Source organism: Elephantulus edwardii, unplaced genomic scaffold (genome assembly GCF_000299155.1).
Source record: "Elephantulus edwardii isolate Elephantulus edwardi_28Jun2011 unplaced genomic scaffold, EleEdw1.0 scaffold00082, whole genome shotgun sequence".
NCBI classification, from domain to species: Eukaryota; Metazoa; Chordata; class Mammalia; order Macroscelidea; family Macroscelididae; genus Elephantulus; species Elephantulus edwardii.
In genome coordinates, this window is record NW_006399832.1 from 2,138,171 (window position 1) to 2,157,745 (window position 19,575).

General features: G+C 37.5%; 1 protein-coding gene across 1 annotated transcript in view; it reads right to left on the minus strand.

Moving 5' to 3' along the window:
• The window catches only part of LOC102874198 (tubulin-specific chaperone A-like), a 23,018-nt gene extending 6,467 nt beyond the window's left edge, over nt 1-16,551 (minus strand). Inside the window, exons 1-2 of the mRNA XM_006889881.1 lie at nt 16,541-16,551; nt 6,823-6,928 (exon numbers count right to left, since the gene is read on the minus strand). Of these exons, the coding sequence (XP_006889943.1) occupies nt 6,823-6,928; nt 16,541-16,551 (117 nt within the window). The remainder of the gene's footprint in view (nt 1-6,822; nt 6,929-16,540) is intronic.
• Nucleotides 16,552-19,575: the final 3,024 nt, after the last annotated feature.

Here is a 19,575-nt window from a genome sequence, read left to right on the forward strand (position 1 = left end):
TATTTTCTAAAAAAAAAAAAAAGAAAAATTAAATGGAAAGGTATGTCATATTTTAAAGGTAACTACTGCCAAGAGGCCAAACCAAGGGGAAGAAATCAGGAATTAAGGAGCTGAAGAGAAGACTTCAAAGGGCAGCACAGGAAGACAAAGCAAAGTGAAATGAAATGTGCAAATAGCTGGAGTCAGAAAGTCAAAAAGGATGAACTCACTCAGCATTTCTTAAGCTGAAGGAACTGAAGAACAAATTCAAACCTCACTTGGAATTACTAGAGGATGTTGTAGGCAGTAAGTTTCATGACCCAGGAAGGACCAAAAGAAGAAGAAAGGATTACAGAGTCATTGTACCAAAATGAACAGGTTGACGCAGCAGAATTCCATGAAACAAAATATGCTCCAAAGGCAATGATGATGAAGGAGGAAGTTAAAACTGCTCTGAAGTAACTGGTGAAAAACAAAGGCCAAGGAACTGATGGAATACCAAGTGAAATATTTCAACACAGATGCTGCCCTGGACATGCTCATCAGGTTATGCCAAGATATCTGGAGGGCAGCTACCTGGCCAATTGCTGTCTGATTTCTGGTCCTCCTTACTTTCAGCAAGCAACATTGTGTCATCTGCATAATGTAGGCTGTTGATCATCAAGTCACCTGCAACTCATAGCAACCCAATGTACAATAGGTCTAAACTCTGCCCTATCCTGAGCCACTCTCACTATCTCCGACACATCTAACTGTATTATCCCAATTACTGTATCAATAATATACCTCACCTGGGGGTCTTCCTATCCTGCACTATACCTCCACTCTTCCAAGCATGATGTCGTTCTTCAATGATTGGCCTCTCCTGGCCACATGTCCAAAGTATGTGAGACAGAGCCTCTAAATCCTTGTCCTTCAAGGAGTAGCTTGGTTTTGTCCTCTCCCAAGACAGACTTGTTTATTTTCTTGTCAGTCCATGGTATGTTCAAAACTCTTCTCTAACACTAGCAGCATAACTCAAAGGCATCGATTCTTCTGTCATTGTCTCACTCTCCGAGGCACAGCAAGTAATTGCAAAGGTCATGGCTTGAATCAGGCACATCTTAGTCTCCAAACAGACATCGTTGCTCTTCATCACTCTCGAGAGATCCTTGACAGTAGATTTTCCTATTGAAATTAATCTATTTGATTTCCTGACTGCTGGTACCAGAGTGTTGAATGTGGAGCCAAGCAAGTTGAAATTGTTAACAACCTCAATCTCTTCCCCATCCCAGCGGTGAGAATCTTTGTCTTTTTTTTCTTTTTTTTTAATTTTGACAGTTGAACAATATTTTCTTCATTGGCATTGAAGAATTTTTGTCTTCTTGATATGGAGCTTCAATTCATCATTTAAGACCACAGTCTTTGATCTTCTTCAATTGACACTTCAAACCTTCCTTAGTTTTGGCAAGCAAGGTTGTGTCCTCTGCATAATGCAGGTTCATTGAGGAGTCTTTCTCCAATCTTGATGTCACATTCTTCAGCAAAAAGTCCAACCTCCTGAATGATCTGTTCCACATACAGATTGAAAAAGTACGGAGACAAGTTATTGATTAGTCTTCCTCTAATCCTGATGCCACATTCCTCTTCAGAGTTCAGCTTTATGACTTAGTTGCTCTGCATATAGAATGAACAGGTATGGAGAAAAGACACAATCCTAACAACTTTCTGATTTTAAACCATGCAATGTTCCTTTGTTTTGTTCTGATAATAGCTTCTTGGTCTAGTTATAAAGTTCAGATGAGCATAATGAGTGTTCTAGGACTCCCATTCTTCTCATTGTTAGCCAAAATTTGTTGTGATTCACACAGTCAAATAAATGCCTCTGATTGTGATAAACTGGAATTAAATAAGAATCTCTGCACAAATTTAGAATTAAACCTTAGGAGAATACAATAGGATGCAATCTTATTGATGACAAATAATTTTTAAGACAATTATTATTTATTTGGTAGTTATTCCAGGAAAATGTCCATTAAAACTGGGGAAAAAAAAGATGAAGCCATTGAGTTGAAATGACTCATAACTGACGCTCCAGCAGAGGGTTTAAATTGTGTAAGGAGAGCTCAACCAATTTTCTCCCATTGAGCAGCTGGTGGGTTTGAACCGCCTGCCCTTGGGCTGGCAGTCCAACTCTTTACTCACTAGGCCACAAGGGGAAGGTTTAACAATGATTAGGTTAGAGAACCTTTTAGACTCAGGGAAAGATCAATACCTATGTAGTCAAACATGCATAAATTGCTAGATTTAATTTTCCAGAAAGGAAAAAAACTTAAAATCAGTGCTGTCGATTCTGACTCATAGTGTCTCTGAGTTTTTGGGGCTGCAAATTTTTATGGGGGGGATATTTCCCATTTTTCTTCTGCAGAATGGCTGGTGGTATCGAATTCCCTGTCTCATGCTTAACAGCCTGACAGATTATGGACTAAGCTAGTAGTTCTCCTCTTGAGAAACAAGTCTGTGAAATAATTTCAGCATTGTTACGCTCTTGTGCTGTTTTTCACCTGGAACAAGTTTTCTAGCTTTGTTTATGACTCAGATCATTCACCTGTGTTGATTATATATATATACTCATAATAATCTTTGTTGCTGTTGGTGTTGTGTACCACTGAGTTGGATCCAACATCTAACTAAACCTTCAGCTGGTTTTCAGAGGCAGTTAGTTGCATGGGAGAAGACTGCCCAACTTTCTCCTGCACAGCACCTGGATTCAAACAATGTACCTTTGGGTTGCTCACGCAATTCTTTACCACTATGATATCAGAATTATAATCTACAGACACACTAAGATTGGCTTCTGGCTGTTTCTGGAACCAAGAGTAACTCTAATAATTTGCCAGGCTGAGCTGTAGCCTGATCCAGAGCTTACTGGTCAAGTCTTTTACATGATGGTGAAATGCTAACGCACTATAATATCAAGAAGTCCATTTGACTTTAGTCCAAATGGATGCAACTTAAAATGCAACACATAATACTTATAGAAAAGACATTTTCAGGATTTAGCATTAGTCTTGGAGTTGACCCCAAAAGCAAAACTTATAAAAGGAAACATTGCTGAATTGGACTTTCTAAAAATTAAAACACTAGTGTTATGCTGAAGAACTTGTTCAGAAAATGGAAAGACAAACACAGGTGAAAAAAACCCAAAAACCTTGTAAGCCAAACATTGGGCAAAGAGTATTTAGCCAAAACATATTTTCAAAATGCAAAATGGCTCACGTGTACAAAAAAATGTACAAAATGCAAAATGGTTCACGTGTACAAAATGGCACATGTTGTTGCTAACTGCCAATCAGTCAATTTCAAGAGCATAGCTGAACAGGAAAAAGTATACAGAGGAAAATGTGAAGACTGGGCTACACATTTTCTGAAAGATGGTGAAACAAAGTACAATGAAAATTGTATATACAACAAGTTGGCAAAGAGTAGCAAACAGAAAAACCTATTGCTCTCTAATTAGACACAGGATCATATTTTTGAATTAAGTATCAAGTGGACTATGAATATAAATAGTCATATACTAAACAACAACAACTGTGACAAATGAGATGATTTTAACATAGCCGACTAATGAACAAAATTCCCCCTTTCACATCTGCATAGGCAACCAGTGATGGTGGTGGTGGTTGAGATCGAGGTGGAACAGACAAAGGCATCACACAGGAGAGACTGTCCATCCTTTTCCTGTGAAGTAGCAGATGGAGCCAAACTGTATGCCTTTGAGATTGCAGCACAGCTTTTTACCACTATTGTTAATATTTTAATTTTTATTTCTAGATAAATTTATTGTTGTTGTTAATAATGTATACAGCAAAGTCTACGCCAATTCAGCAATTCCTCCATACACAAGTGACATAACATTTTTCAAGGCTGTGTCATCTGCACTGTTGTGGTTATGTGCCATCAAGGTGCTTGTGACATGTAACGACTCTATGTACAACAGGCCTAAACTCTGCTCTGTCCTGTGCCAATCGCACTGTCTCTGACACACCCATCCCGATTACCCCAGTCACTGAAATCAATCCACCTCATAGAGGGCCTTCCCCTCCTGCGCTGTCCCTCCACCCTCCCAAGCATGATGTCCTTCTCCAAGGACCAGTCTCTCCTTACAACATGTCCAAAGTATGTTAGACAGAGCCTCAGAATCCTTGCCTCCAAGGAGCCACCCAGTTTAACCCTTTCAAGGATGAATCTGTTCGTTTTCTTAGCAGTCCATGGTACTCTCAATACTCTTCTCCAGCACCACAGCTCAAAGGCATCAATTCTCCTTGTATCCGCCTTAGTCATTGTCCAACTCTCTGATGCTTAAGAAGTGATTGCAAAGACCATGGTGTGTACCAGACACACCTTAGTCTCCAGAGAGACACCATTGGTCTTCAGTACTTTGGAGAGGTCCCTAACAGCAGACTTTCCCATGGCAATACGTCTTTTAATTTCCTGGCTACTGGTGTCAAGAGTGTTGACTGTGAGACAAGCAAACTAAAGCTGTGAACAATCTCAATCTCTTCACCATCCATCATGATGCTGCCAATTGACCCAGTGGTGAGAATCTTTGTCTTCTTGACATGAGCCTCACTCCATATTGGAGGCTGCAGCCCTTGACCCTCTGCAGCAAGCGCTTCAGGTCCTCCTCAGTTTCAGCACATCTGCATAGGTTGTTAATAAGTCTTCCTCTAATACTGATGTAACATTTTTCTTTATAGAGCCCAGATTCTCCAATTAATTGCTCAACATACAGCCTGAATAGGTATGGAGAAAGGATACAACCCTGATGCTTGCCTTTCCTGATTTTTTTTAAGCCATGCAGTGTTATTATGTTCTCTTTGGACCACTGCTTCTTGATCTATATCCAGGTTTTGCATGAGCACAAATAAGTGTTCTGGGATGCCCATTCTTCCAATTGTTAGCCATAATTTGTTATGCTCCACCTAGTCAAATGCTTTTGCTAGTCAATAAAACACAAGTAACCTTTTTTTTTGGTATTCTCTTTATTTTAGTCAACACCCATCTAATATCAGCAGTGATATCCTCCATTATGTGGCCGCCTCTGAATCCAGCTTGAATTTCTTGTAGTTCCCTGTATATTTTAAAATAATCTTCAGCAAGCTTTTACTTGCAAGTGATATTGATGGTTACTGCTCGATAATTTCCACACTCTGTTGGTTCACCTTTTCTTTGAGAATGGGAACACACAGGAATTTATTCCAGTTAGTATAGCTAGCTGTCAGGTAGCTAGCTGTCTTCCAAATTTCTTGATGACTGTATATCCAGAGCTTGTCCTAGCCTGTGCCATCGCCACTATACCTAATATACTCCAGCCCATTCTTACTTAATCCATCTCATTATAGGTCTTTTTCTTTCTTTTGACCCTCACAGTTCCCAGCATGATGTCTTTTCCGAAGGACTAGCCCCTTCCTGGCAACATGCCCTATGTATGTGAGATGGTGTTTCTCTGTCTTTGTCTCTAAGGAATGCACTGGTTGCACAGAGAAAATAGTGAAGTTGTCAAGGATTTAATCTTACCTCAATGTCCATAGTTGTTGTTGATTGCTATGGAGTCAAGCAAGGCTGATAGTGACCTGAAGCCTTCTGGTAACTATCATTTCTCAAAGTTCATAGTTTCCAGAGACATGTTGTTTAGGAAGTGGGTATCACTCCTGCTTCCAAACCTGTCTTAAACTGGGAGCTTCATCAAACACTGTCCACCATGGGTATGCCATCTGAAACCCCAATGGTACAAGGTTCAGCCATTTGAAACCCCAATGGTACAGGGTTCAGCCATTTGAAACCCCAATGGTACAAGGTTCAGCATCACAGCAACCCCAGCACAGCATATTGACAGAAGAGTGTTGTACCATTTAGAAGAATGTAGAAAAACAGTCAAGAAATCAAAAGATACATTGAATTGGGAAAATATGTTGTGAAAACCTCTCCTAAAAGTGAGAAAGAGTTAAGACGTCAGTAAGACTAAGGTGAGTTTGATCCAAGACAAGGAATTACCTAGTGTTTCCTATGCATCTGAAAGTCAGACAATGAATAAGGATGAGAGGAGAACGAATGCTTTTGAATAGTGGTGCTAGAGAATAGTCCATGAGCTGCCAAATGAATAGACAAATGTTGTTTGGAGCAAGTATAACCAGGTTGCTTCTTACAGGTAATGATGGTGAAGGGAGCTCTGGTGGCCTAGTGGCAAGAAGCTGCACTGCAATCCCAGAGGTATGTGGTTCAAATCTACCAGATGCTCTGCTGGAGAAGGAGGGGCAATCTCCTCCTGTACCAGTCAGATCCAATTTGATGGTACACACACAAACAATAACAATAAAAAAAAAACCTTTAAAAAAACCAACCCCAAAACAAAAACAACAACAAGTAATGACGGTGAAACTTTTTCTCATGTAGTTGGATGGAATGACACAGTGATTATAGCCTGCATGGCAAAGACAGGGCAATGTTCTGATCTGTTTTTCATAGGATTGCTATGAATTGTAGTCAACTCTAAGGTATATAATAATAACAGTAAGTATGTAATAACAACAATACCATCACAGAGTGCTGTATGTAAGACTGCATTAAACCAACTGCCCTTGAGTCAGTACTGACACATAATGAACTTCCTTGGCACTTCCAAGACTGTGAATCCATACAGAAGGTGACTGCCTCTCTTTCTCCCTCTGAGGGTCCACTTGATTTGAACTTTTCCCATTTCGCAGCCCGATTTATAACTTGCTATGCCACTTGGTCTCCTTTTAATTAATAAAGTATTTTAGAAAGATCAGCAATTATTGTTTGAAAATCTAATTTTACCTGCTTTTTAATGGCATAATTTTCACCATCTTCAGCCTTCATTTTTTCAATCTTTTCTTCTTGTTGTTTAGCTTCTTTTTCATACATCACTTTTTCTTTGACCAATCTGTAAAGAAATCAAACATATTTTTCAAAATTTTTTAAAAATTAATTTTAATGAACATTTACAGAGATTTTGGATTTCCATTCATTCACTGTTGCACTTTTCTCCCTGTCCACCCCTCCACCCCCAATTTGCTCTTTTCTTTGAAAAGTAAAAGAAAAATTCCTTCATAGGTATACAATCCCCCCACCCCCCACCCCGAGTATACTCCACTCTGCAAATTAAATTTCTTTCTTGGGAGAAGATCACATGAAATGACAAAACTATACAAAACATACCTAAAAATAAAAGTGAACATATCAGGTTGTAGGAAAGAAAATAAGAATACTTTAGTCGTAGAAACTGGGATTATTTTTGTCCTTAAATAAAAAAGAAATTCTTAATTAAAAATCTGTTCCCTCTATATTAATTAGGAAGTTTTCATGGCCTAGTAGGTAAGAAACTGTGCTACAACCCAAAAGCAGGTAGTTTGAATCTATTAGCTACTTCTCTGGAAAAAGATGGGGAATTATGTCCTGTGATTTTTAACTACTAGCCTCTAAAAGCCTATTGAAGAGTTAGTTACCTATGAGTCAGTTCCAACTCAATGGTAATGAGCAAGTATAACACAGTAATTTATATTTAGAATGTGTAAATAATATTCAATTATTACTCCAGCAATGAAAAACTGGGGAAGAGTAGCACTGCATTCATAATAAAAAAGATAATTTCAAAATTCATCATGGAGAACAATGCTGTAACAGGACACTATCCATATGCATATAAGACAGACCTGTTAACACAGGAATTATTTAAAAACATGCACCACCAACAAATGCCACAGATGAGGAAATTGAGCATTTCTACCAATTTCTGCCATAAGCTCTGGTGCCTAGTAAGCATCTAAGCTACCAGCACAAAGGCACATGGTCCGAATCTACCAGCTGTTTCATGGGAGAAAGATGAGCAATCTCTTCCTGTGTGATTTACTGCCTCTGCAAATCCACTGGAGGGTCAGGTATGAGTCAGTTCAAACTTAATAGTACACAACAACAAAACCCAACTTCTGCACTTGGAAACTGACTGAATATGCAAAATAAGATTATTTAATAATAATTGGTTACTAGAATGCTAAAGTTGAAAACAAAGACTGGTAGTCAGAAATTACAAATTTGGTGACAGACATGGGTCTGGAGATTCAACAACTGAATTTTGTACAATCAATGATTTATTCAGTGCAAACATCTTTTTTAAAAAACACAGCTATTATATACATGGACTTCTGATGGATTAAATAGGAATCAGATTAACAGCACTTGTAGAAAGTCATTGGAGGCATTCAATGCTGACAAAGCCAGGACAGATGTTGATTGTGGAAATAAAATTATTTATGTGCAAGTTCAGGTTGATGGTAAAGAAAATGAAAACAAACCCACTAGACCAAGATATGACTTTGAGTCTATCTCAATTTAGTTTAAAAAATCATCACAAAAATAGCCTTAAGGTACCAAACATTAACAAGTGAAGACCATATGAGCTGTAGGATGACATAAAGAATATCATCCATGAAAAAAACAAAAGGTCATTACAAAGACAGAAAAGAAAGAAAAATGGATGTCAGAAGAGGCTCTGAATACTACACCAGAACACTGAGAGGCCAAAACAAAGGGAAAAGTTGCCAAAGTAAAAGAAATGAGCAGAAGATTTCAAAGCACAGCATGAGAGGACAAAGCAAAATGTTATGAAGAAATGTGTAAAGAACTGGAGTTGGGAAACAAGGGAAGAACTCATCTGGCACTTCTCAAACTGAAAGAACTGAAAAACAAATTCAAGCCTCAAGTTGCAAAATTGTGAGCTGCTACGGGAAAAGTCTTGAATGATCCAAGAGGCATCAAAATAATCTTTTTAAAGAGAAAAGTGAACTGTGGAGAGGACAGGTTAGGAAGGAAAATGTACAACAATGCAGGAATGGAAATCCAAGTTTTCTGTAAACTTTTATTGGAGTATTAATTAAAAAAAAAAAAAAGAAGGAGATGAAAGAAGAAATAAACGGTCACTGTACCAAAAGGAACTGGCAGACGCAGAACCACTTCAGGAAGTAGTATATAATCAAGAAGCAATGACGATGATGATGATGATGATGATGATGATGATGATGATGGAAGATGTTCAAGCTGCACTGAAAGCACCAGGGGGAAAAAAGGGCCCTGGAAATTTATAGGATTATCAACTAACATGTTTCAAGTGATAGATCCAGTCCTAGAGTACTCACCAAGCTATGCCAGATAATCTGGAGAATGGATAGATACCTGGCTAACCAACAGGAAGAGATCGATATTTGTTCCCATTCCCCAAAACGGTGATCAAACATAATGTGGAACTTATCAAACAGTATCATTAATATTATACACAAGTAAAATCTTGAAGATTATTTTTAAAAATGACTAAATAAGTTACAAAGAACTGCCAGAAATTCAGACTGAATTAAGAAGCAGTAACACAGGGATAACATTGCAGAAGTCAGATGGATCATGGCTGAAAGCAGGAAATTAGCAGAAGGATGTCTATTTGTATTTTATTAACTATGCAAAGGCATTTGACTGGATAGGTCTGGCTGACATTGAGAAGGAGAATTACAGAACACTTAATTGTGACCATGTTATATCTATATCTAGATCAAGAAGCCTTTGTCTGAAAAAAGCAAGGTAACAATGTATGGTTTAAAATCAGGAAAGGTGTGTATCATGGCTGTATCCTTTCTCTATTCCTATTCAATCTGTATACAAAACTAGCCATTCAAGAAGGTGGACAACATGAAGAAGAATTCTTGGCATCAGGATAGGAAGAAGACTCAATAGCCTGTGTTATGCAGATGACAAAATCTTGCCTGCTCAAAGTGAGGACTTGAAAGTCTTGCTGCATAGGATCAAAGATAGAGCCTTCAATACGGGTTATATCCCAACATCAAGAAAACAAAAATTCACCTGTAAACTGATAAGCAACGTCATGATAGACAGAGAAAAGACTGAAACTGTCAAAAATTTCATCTTACTTAATCCCCTTGGTACGAGCAGTTAGGAGATCAGGAGATGTATTGCACTAGGAAAGTCTGCAGTCAGAGACCTTTCCAAATTACGAAAGAGAGATCATGTCAGTTTGAGGAATAACGTGCACCTGATACAGGCCACGGTCTCTCCAGTCACTTGCTATGCATCTAAGAGCTGGACAATGAATAAGGTTGACAAAAAAATTGATGTCTTTTGGTTGTGGTGTTGGAGAAGAGTACTGAATATCACATGGACTGCCAAAAACCCCCCAAACAGTGGAGGCAAAGATGACAAAGTCATCACATCCTGTGGACATGCTGTTGAAATAAGAAAATTCCTTGGAGTGGGACACCATGCCTGGAAAGGTGGAGGTTGGTAAAATAGAGGAAGACCACTAACCAGTTGGACTGACATAGTGACTACAGCAATGGGCTCAAATATGTCATGAATTATGAAGAAGTCACAGGATAGGTCAAGGCTCAGATCTGTGTTCATAGGTTTGCTATGAGCTGTACTCAACTGCACAGCACCTAACAACAAAATACATTCACATGAGATTGTGGCACAAGTTAAAATGTGTTCAACTGTATTAGGCACTGTCAGCTGTCTATTCAACAGCTATTTCTCCACTGCTTACCTGGCAACAAAACCATTTTCATTTATAATCATCCAAGAAACCACGCTATTCAAGGGAAGGAGTCAATCATAAAGACCTTAATTTCCTTGTCAAATGATGGCTTAGGCACATATAAAAACCTAATTCTAGGCAAAGCTACCTAAGAGGACAGCTGCTGGGAATTTTTGAGAAGTTGTTATTGTTCCTATCATGGGATATAAAGCAGGTATAATCCTCCTCTCTCTTCTGAAGACTGTCATCTGTGTTTGATACTTCACACACTGAAAAAGGCATCTCAAGTCATGAGCAGAAACTGCCTAAAAGGACAAGTCACTAAGGGGTGTCAGAGAACTCAATACTCTATTGAACTACTACTAAGCTAACCAACCTTAAAAACATCCTGCACAGTGCAGAGTACTCTGGGGTTGGGAAGGACTTTTTTCTTTTACTTTTCAAAGACAAGAGCGAACTGGGACGGAGGGGTAGGGCAGGGAGAAAAATGCAACAATGAATTAGTGGAAATACAAAATCTCTGTAAATGTTCATTAAAATTAATAAAAAGAAACAAACAACATCCTGCTGTCAGATTTCTCATTTTGTGAGATAATGAAATGCTCTTACAATTTAAGCTATATATGGCTTGTTTTTCTATTACTTGAAGCTAAAAGAACCTGAAGTGATAAGTCAAGATTATCCTGAAGCTATAAAAATGTGGCTTTCCAACACTGGGCCTCTGCCAGAAGTTCAAGGTGCTATGGCACCAGGGATATCATTGCTGATATCAGACGGATCCTGGCTGAACGTAGAGAATTCCAGTAGAATGTCTATTTATGTTTTATTGCCTATGCAAAGGCGTTTGATTGTGTGGATATAACAAGCTATAGCTAACATTGAGCTGAATGGGAATCCCAGAACCATTTTTTGTTTGCTTGTGTGAAACCTATTCCTAACCCTTGTCTGAACAATACTAAGGAACACTATGGTTTAAAATCAGGAAAGGTGTATGATAGGGTTGTATTCTTTCTCTATACCTATTCAATCTGTAGGCTGAGAAAATAATTTGAGATACTGGACTCTATAAAGAATTGTATGAAACCCAATGTGAATGAAGGACAGTGTATACAACAATGTATAAGAACTTCGTAAGCAAATAAATATAAAAGGGGTAAAAAGGTCGGATGTGGTATGATGATTGGAAGAAGACTATCAACTTATATTATGCATATGACACAACTTTGCCTGCTCAAAGTGAGGAGGACTTGAAGCACTTTTTGCAGATCATCAAAATGACAGCTTTCAATATAGATTACATCTCAGTATTGAGAAGGCAAAAATCCTCACACTGGACCAATAAGCAACATCATAATAGATGAAGATTAGGATTATCAACAATTTAATGTTACATGGATCCACAATCGGTACTACTGGTACCAGCAGTCAAGATATCAGGAAACACATTGCACTGCCAAGGACCTCTCCAAAGGAGCAAAGATTCCTTTTGGAGACTATGGATGCGCTTTAGATAGTCTGAAGATTAAGGTGTACCTGATTCAGGCCATGGTCTTGTCAATCAGTTGCTATGCATCTGAGTGCTGGATAACGAATAAGGCTGATAGAAGAAGAATTGATGCCTTGAACTGTGATTCTGAAAATCTCATGGATTGCCAAAAAAACATACAGATACATCTGGGGGAAAGTGCAGCCAGAACTCTGCTTGGAGACAAAAGACAATGAAACTTTGTCTCACAAACTGGGCATATTGCTAGGAGAGGCTGTTCCTTGGAGAAGAACATCATGCGTGGAAAGGTGGAGTACTGGTGAAAGAGAGGAAGACCCTCAAAGAGATGGACTGACAATGGTGACTGCTGCAAAGGGCTCAAGTGTGCCAGAAACTGTAAAGACAGTACAGGATAGGATAGGGTGTGGAACTTTTGTTCCTAGGGTTGCTATGGTTGTACTCAACTCAATGGCACCTAGCCACACTGGACTAAGTAATTCCAAATTGAGATCAGTTAGACTTTCAGACATAACATCTTTTTCTTCTCACATATAAACAAACATGAAAATAAAGAAATTACTTAAACAGTCCTCAACTCTATGGTCTCCACAGTATTATAAACATAATGGAAGTTTTGTACAAAATTTTATACTTAAAGCCAAAAACTAAACTTAGATCTTTTATAGACTCTATGGCTTTCAAGGCTGTAAATCTTTATAGAAGCAGATTGCCAAATCTTTCTCCTGAAGAATCACTGGGGAATTTAAACTGCTGGCCTTTTGGTTAGAAATCGAGTACTTAAACATTATGCCACTAGAATTTCTCTTAAGAGTACCAACGAAGTAGTTTATCTTTTGCTTTTTAAAGAGAGGAGCAAACTGGGGGGAGGGGGTAAAGAAAAAAGTGCAACAATGAATGAATGAAAACCCAAAATCTCTGTAAATGTTCATTAAAATTAATAGAATAAATTTTTTTTAAAAAAAGAGTAGAATCGAAAACATTAAGTAATAAAAACGAAAACTAAATGCCTGGGTTTACCATGCTAATAAAGGCAGCTGTTGCTGGAGGCTAATTTCTAGAACAAATGAAATTTCATTAAATCTATACAATTTCCAAAGTATTTTTATAATTAACAAGAGAGGCAATAGCCAGCTGCATGGATTCTAACGTACGGCAATCCCATATGTATCAGGGTAGAACTAGATTCCATAGGTTTAATGGCGATTTTTTTTCCTTTAATATCAGATACTTTCTCCCCACCTTCACTAGTTTATTTACAAAATTCTAATACAAATTTGAAGCTCTTCTTCCACAAAACCCCTGGGAGTACATGAAGTAGCAATACATCAGTTGGCCGAAAATACATTAGTAATTTGAAACCCACTAAGAGACTTCAATTTACAACATTCTGGGTGTTCAACAATAAAATATTAACATCTGTAAACTATTATGGGTGGCCTGCTTAGTTTGCAACTCAGTAACTTACGATGAAATGGATTAAAACCCAAGCCTTCCTAGTGAAGAGCAGGAAAATATGCTCAAAATTAGAAAAAGCAGCTTTGTGTTAACAAACAGATAATAAGAAGGTGGCCTGTAGAAACCAGAGTAAAAACTGACAACTCATTTAGGCATATATTTAGTAATGAGATCTCAGAAATATATAGGACCAATATGTTGATTTCAAGTTTTGTGAGAACAAAATATGATGAAAAATAAAGACAATCTACTCACTTATGAAAGTGCAAGTCAACTACAAAATAAAGGTTGCTGCACACCCATGTTTATCTCAGCTTTGTTCACAATAGCAAAGAGTTGGAAGCAACCTAAGTGCCTATCAAAAATGAATGGATAGAGAAGCTGTGGTATATTCACACAATGGAATACTATGCCACACTGAAAAACAAGGAACTCATGCAACATTATTCAAAATGGGTGACCCTGGAGGACATTATGCTGAGTGAAATATCTCAGTCACAAAGGGACAAATACTGCATGGTGCCACTGTTGTAGAATGGGACTGACATCAGGGTTGGGGTAAAACTGAGAAAACACTGGATAAATTATGTATACTGTATTGAAACAGATGAGGGAAAGAACAGATTAGAGGCGATATATGATTATTATGATTAGCACAGGAGTCCAGAATTAAGGTGCATAGAGAAGTGTAATGGGTGTGCGGGAGGGATGAGGGAATTGTATACCAAGGAAGGAATTTTTTTTCTTTCTTTTCAAAGAGAGGAGCGAACTGGTGGGGAGGGGTGACGGAGAAAAGTGCAACAATGAATGAATGGAAATCCAAAATCTCTGTAAATGTTTATTAAAATTAATAAAAATTAAAAAATAAAGGTTGCTACCTTAATTAAGAATCTTTACTAGATTTTTATTAAGGAAAAACTGGAAGTCAGCATTAAGTGTTAATTTTATGCTTATGATCTGCACAGTAAACTATAGACTGTTAAAATTCAGTGAGTTGTGGTCATTACTTACTAATATTGTTGCTCTCACTGTAAAGTCTCAAGCATTATTTTTTCACTATTTCTGAAGATGACAGCTAAGATTTTTTGACTTAGTACAACTAAGGAAAAGATAGTATCCTCCTACACATATACATAACCGAAATGGGATTGGAGATTTTATTCAGATGGAAAGCCTTCTCTTCCACTTCACTCATTCTTCGAAACTCAACTCAAATGTGTTTGTCTTCTAGGAGGATAGCTCCAAACCTACCTGACCACCTCAAGTTGGGATTATGGCTCACATGTTTTTTCACAGGATATTTATTTTCATCATAGAATTGATCACAAATTGAAATTTGTCTCCTACACTTGAAAGCTGGAGGTCTGCTGGTCTAGTGGATAAAGGAGTACACTGCTAACCCAAAACCACAGCGCTGCCAAGTCCACCAACTGCTCTACAGAAAGATGGGCAATCTCCTCCTGTGCAATTTACAGCCTCTGAAAGCCTGGTGAAGGGTCAGCTACAATTTGATTCTGACTCAACGGCACATAACAGCAACACTTGAAAGTGAATATCCTATGGGATGTGTCTCATCTCAGTTTCTAATGCTTACCTAGCAGAGTGTGTGACTCAAAAGTCTGTTGAATGAATTAATAATCATTCTGAAGTAAAACAAAGCAGCTACTGTAATCTTTATTTTGAAAAGGGAAACTGGGATCCAAAGAAGTAAAATTACTCACTGTTATAATTTTATCAGCAGATCAGTAATTTTAAAAATTGGGATCTGAAATAATGACTTAATATTAAGCCTCAATATTTCCTAAAACACAGCATATAATCTCATTTTAAAGTTAACTGGAATAATTTTCAAAATTTATATTTGTTTAACCTGTTTCAAAACTGAGAAATTATCTCATGGTGCAAAATTGAAACAGGAGTATATATGAAAAGAACACAGAAGAGTATAGGGTGAAAAGGCTATCCATTAGTCAAACACCATGCTCTAGTCAATTCCTATCACTGGAAGTAATCACTGTTACCAACTTCTTAGAATCATAAAATGAAAGAAATTAAATATTTACTTTGATGATAATTGGTGCCACATAGTTGTCCATACCCATTAATTAATCTATTAAATTGGATTCTCTTAACTGTTCAAGTAGAATATGTGCTTTAATTAATTTTAATAAATAAGACACTTTGTAAACAGCTAAAATGATGTATGCCAAATAGAAAATCAATACTACTATGTTTTTTTTATTATTGTGAATCTCAAGGATTAGCAAACTTCTGGAATTAATAAAAAATACACAAAAAAATTAATTATTTCACTTATTCTCTAACCTATCCCTTAAAGATTTAGAGATGTCAGTGAAATTAAAAAATGTACACTACTGAAAAAACCATATCATGAACAGCTGCTTGAGTTTGGGTGAGAAAGCAATAGCACCTTCCATAGCTGCTATATCTCCATACAAAACAGTCTGACAGTTTTAATTATTACCTAAAATTACAAATCTTTCTGTACATTTGCCTTTACATTCTCTTGTCCAGACATGTATCTCTAACCACCTTTAAAACATCTCTATTTAGGCACACTACTAGCAACTGAAACAGGTTGAAAACCGAGCTCATCATTATCTGTCTGTAAGATGATACCCTTCTTAACTTCGGCTGTCAACATGAGAATCATGCTTTCAATCTTACAGCCTCTGAAATACTGTGAGGGCCCTCTAGTAGTCCTTAGGTCTAGCAAAGTCTGAGGACAGAAGGAAGCACAGAATAATAAGTGGATGTCTACATGAATGAAACATGATGCATACAAATTCTGTATGTGAAACAACGTAAAATTTAAAAAATAATAGATGTGAAGAAAAGTCTGTATCATAAGAATTTTTTGTCCTTAATTTTAAAATATAATTATATAAGAACTGGATAATAAAGCAGGCCTGCCTGGCTTGTTAAACTCTGGTGGTATAGTCCACAAGGTATTAACACTGCTAACTTAATGGTTTCACCTGTTGGGCATTTCGAATCTGTAGGAGAAAAGATAGACACTCTTCAATTCTGTGGTTTATGCCTTGTTAAGTCTATTGAAGGCTTAGCTATGAGTCTGTTGTGAACTGACAACAGTAAATTTGAGTATGGCTTGTTAAGTAGTTCATGGGGTAAAAAGAGACTAACTTTAAACTCAGTATGAGCCAAAGTAAATTAAAGACAATTCAGTATTGTTTTTGTTATGCTGTTGTTAGATGCTGTCAAGTCATCTCCAACTTAAGAGTTACTGTGTATACCAGATAGAAATCTTACCCAATCCTATACCACCATCACAATATAATCTGTTGTATTTAAGCCCACTATTGTAGTTATTGTATGAACTCATTTAACTGTGTCATTCTGACTTTCCACTTTCCCAAGCACAATGTCTCCCTTCCTGATACTACTGTCGTTGAACGCTGTTGCGAAGGAACTGACCCATCACTGTCCCTCCAGCGGGTTTTCAGAGGCATTAAGTTGTATAGGAGGAGAATGCAGAGTAGCTAGTGGATTAACAGCTTACCCAGAGTACAACTGGCATTTTACTGTCTGTCTGTCTTTGTTGGTAACAACTGGCAGCACACATAGGATTGTCTACCTTTGGCTCTAATTCCACTAGCAGTATATATTAGCATGTAAAATTAGAAGAGTTTTCTAACTTTATCTCACAATACCAGTAAAATTGTGCATTTTATAGCATTCTAAACATTATCACAACTTTCTGGAAATTTGTTTTCCATAAAATCTTCTTGGTCTATTTAAAAGAAGTTATTTGGAAGACTTTTTCGGGATCCTGATGGCATATGAATACCCCCCTTCCTTAGTAACTCGGAAAAGAATCAAGTCATAAATTTAGCAGTTGGGATTATAAGACCAATTAAAACCAAATTCACTGACTTGAGTTGATTTCAACCTACAGTGAGCTTAAAAAACAGAACAGAACAGACTGCCTATAAGGTTTTCAAAGCTATAAATCTTTACAGAAGCAAATACTTCTTTCTTCCAAAGTGGCTAGTTAATTTAAATGGTTGCACTTTACGTCAGCAGCTGAATTCTTTAACCACTGCACTACCAGGACTCCTTTAAAGGAAGATGCTGGGGCTGAAATTAGGCTCAAATTTATATACTGCTGTTACGTGTAAATGACTTTATGTATAACAGCTCTGAACACTGCTCTATCCTAAGCCATCCTTATCTATAATCTCTGACACACCTAACCCTATCATCCCAGTCACTGAGTCAATCCATCTCATTGACGGTCTCCTTCTCTTGTGCTGTCTTACCGTATAGGGCTGGCCCCTTCTTGCAACATGCCCAAAGTATGTCAGACAAAGCTTCAGAATCTTGCCTCTAAGGAGCAATCTGGTTTCATCTTCTCTAGGATGAACCTGTTTGTTCTATCAGTCAATGGTATATTCAGTACTCTTCACCACCACCACCACAGCTCAAAGGCATCAATTCTCCTTCTATTTTACCTAGTCACTGCCCAGCTCTCTGATGCATAACAAGTAATTGTGAAATCCATGTACTGGGTCAGGAGCACCTTAGTATGCAGACTGACATGGTTGCTCTTTAGTAATCTGGAGAAGTCCCTGACAGCAAATTTTCCTAATGCAATTAATTTGCTTTTGATATCCTGGCTGCTGGTGTTTATTGTGGAACCAAACAAGCTGAAATTGGTAACCATCTTAACCTCTCCTCTATCATGATGCTGCGAAATGGTCCAGTGGTGAGACTCTTTGTTATCTTGATGTTAAGCTTCAAAACATATTGAGGACTGTGGTCCTTGACCTTCTGCAGCAAATGCCTCAGGTTCTCCTCAGTTTCAGCTAGTTGTGTCATCTGAATAACGCAGGCTGTTGGTGAGTTTTCCTCCAACCCTGATGCCACATTCCTCCTCCTCAGAGAACCCAGCCTCCCAGATGATCTGTTCTGCATAATAGATTGTTAAGTTATGGAAATAGGATGCATCACTGGTGTACACCTTTCCTGACTTTGAACCATGCAGTGTTTCCTTGCTCTGTTCTGAGGATTGCGTCCTCGTCCAAGTATAGGTTTCACAGAAGCACAATCAAGTGTTCTGGTATTCTCATTCTTCTCTGAGTTAGCAACAGTTTGTTGTGATTCACACAGTCAAATGCCTTTGCATAGTCAATGAAACACAGATAAACATTCCTCTGGTATTCTCTTCTTTCAGCACAAAGAAAAAACAACCATTTTATTGATCATACACATATAAACCAAACTACATTTTTCAAATGTAGTAGCAACTGGTTGGTGGGGTTTCTTTTTTAAAGGGAAAGGAAAGCTGTTCCACAGAGTGTGTTTTAGACATGGTAAAAAGAAAAATGTTTCTATGAATAAATAATATTTGGTAGTCTAGTAGTCATGAGTTATGCTAGCGATGCAAAGGTATGTCGTTCAAATGCCCCAGCCACTCCATGGAAGAAAGATGGGCAATCTCTCATGCAATTAACTAGCTTTGAAAACCTACTGGAGGGTCAGCTATGGGTTACTTTTGACTCAAATGGCACACAACATTCCTCTCTTGAAGATTCATATATGGAAATTGTTTGCATAAAGCTGACAGTAGAGAAATACATTAAACTTTAATACATCCCTTCTCAAATTAATTTCAGCAAAAGTATTTTTCCAATTTTCTTATTAATATTTAGTGAGCCAGCTTCTACAGAATGCAAACTTGGGAAAGACTGGCTGTAGTTTACTACAATGTCAAATGACATATTAAGAGATCGCAATAGCAAGTATTCAAAACTCAGAAAAAGTAAAAAATTTCTTATCTATATAAGCTAATAAAAATATTTAAATACAACTATTTAAATAAATCTTAATGAGACAACAGCAAAATGAATACTCGTCTACTAACCTCTGCATGTTAGTGGAATTCATATCAAATAAATGACAATGAATTTTATAAGTTTTTAGATCCTAATTTGCTAATATCTGAACTGAAATTTCAGTAGAAAATGACCATCTTGTTATAATGGCAAGTAGA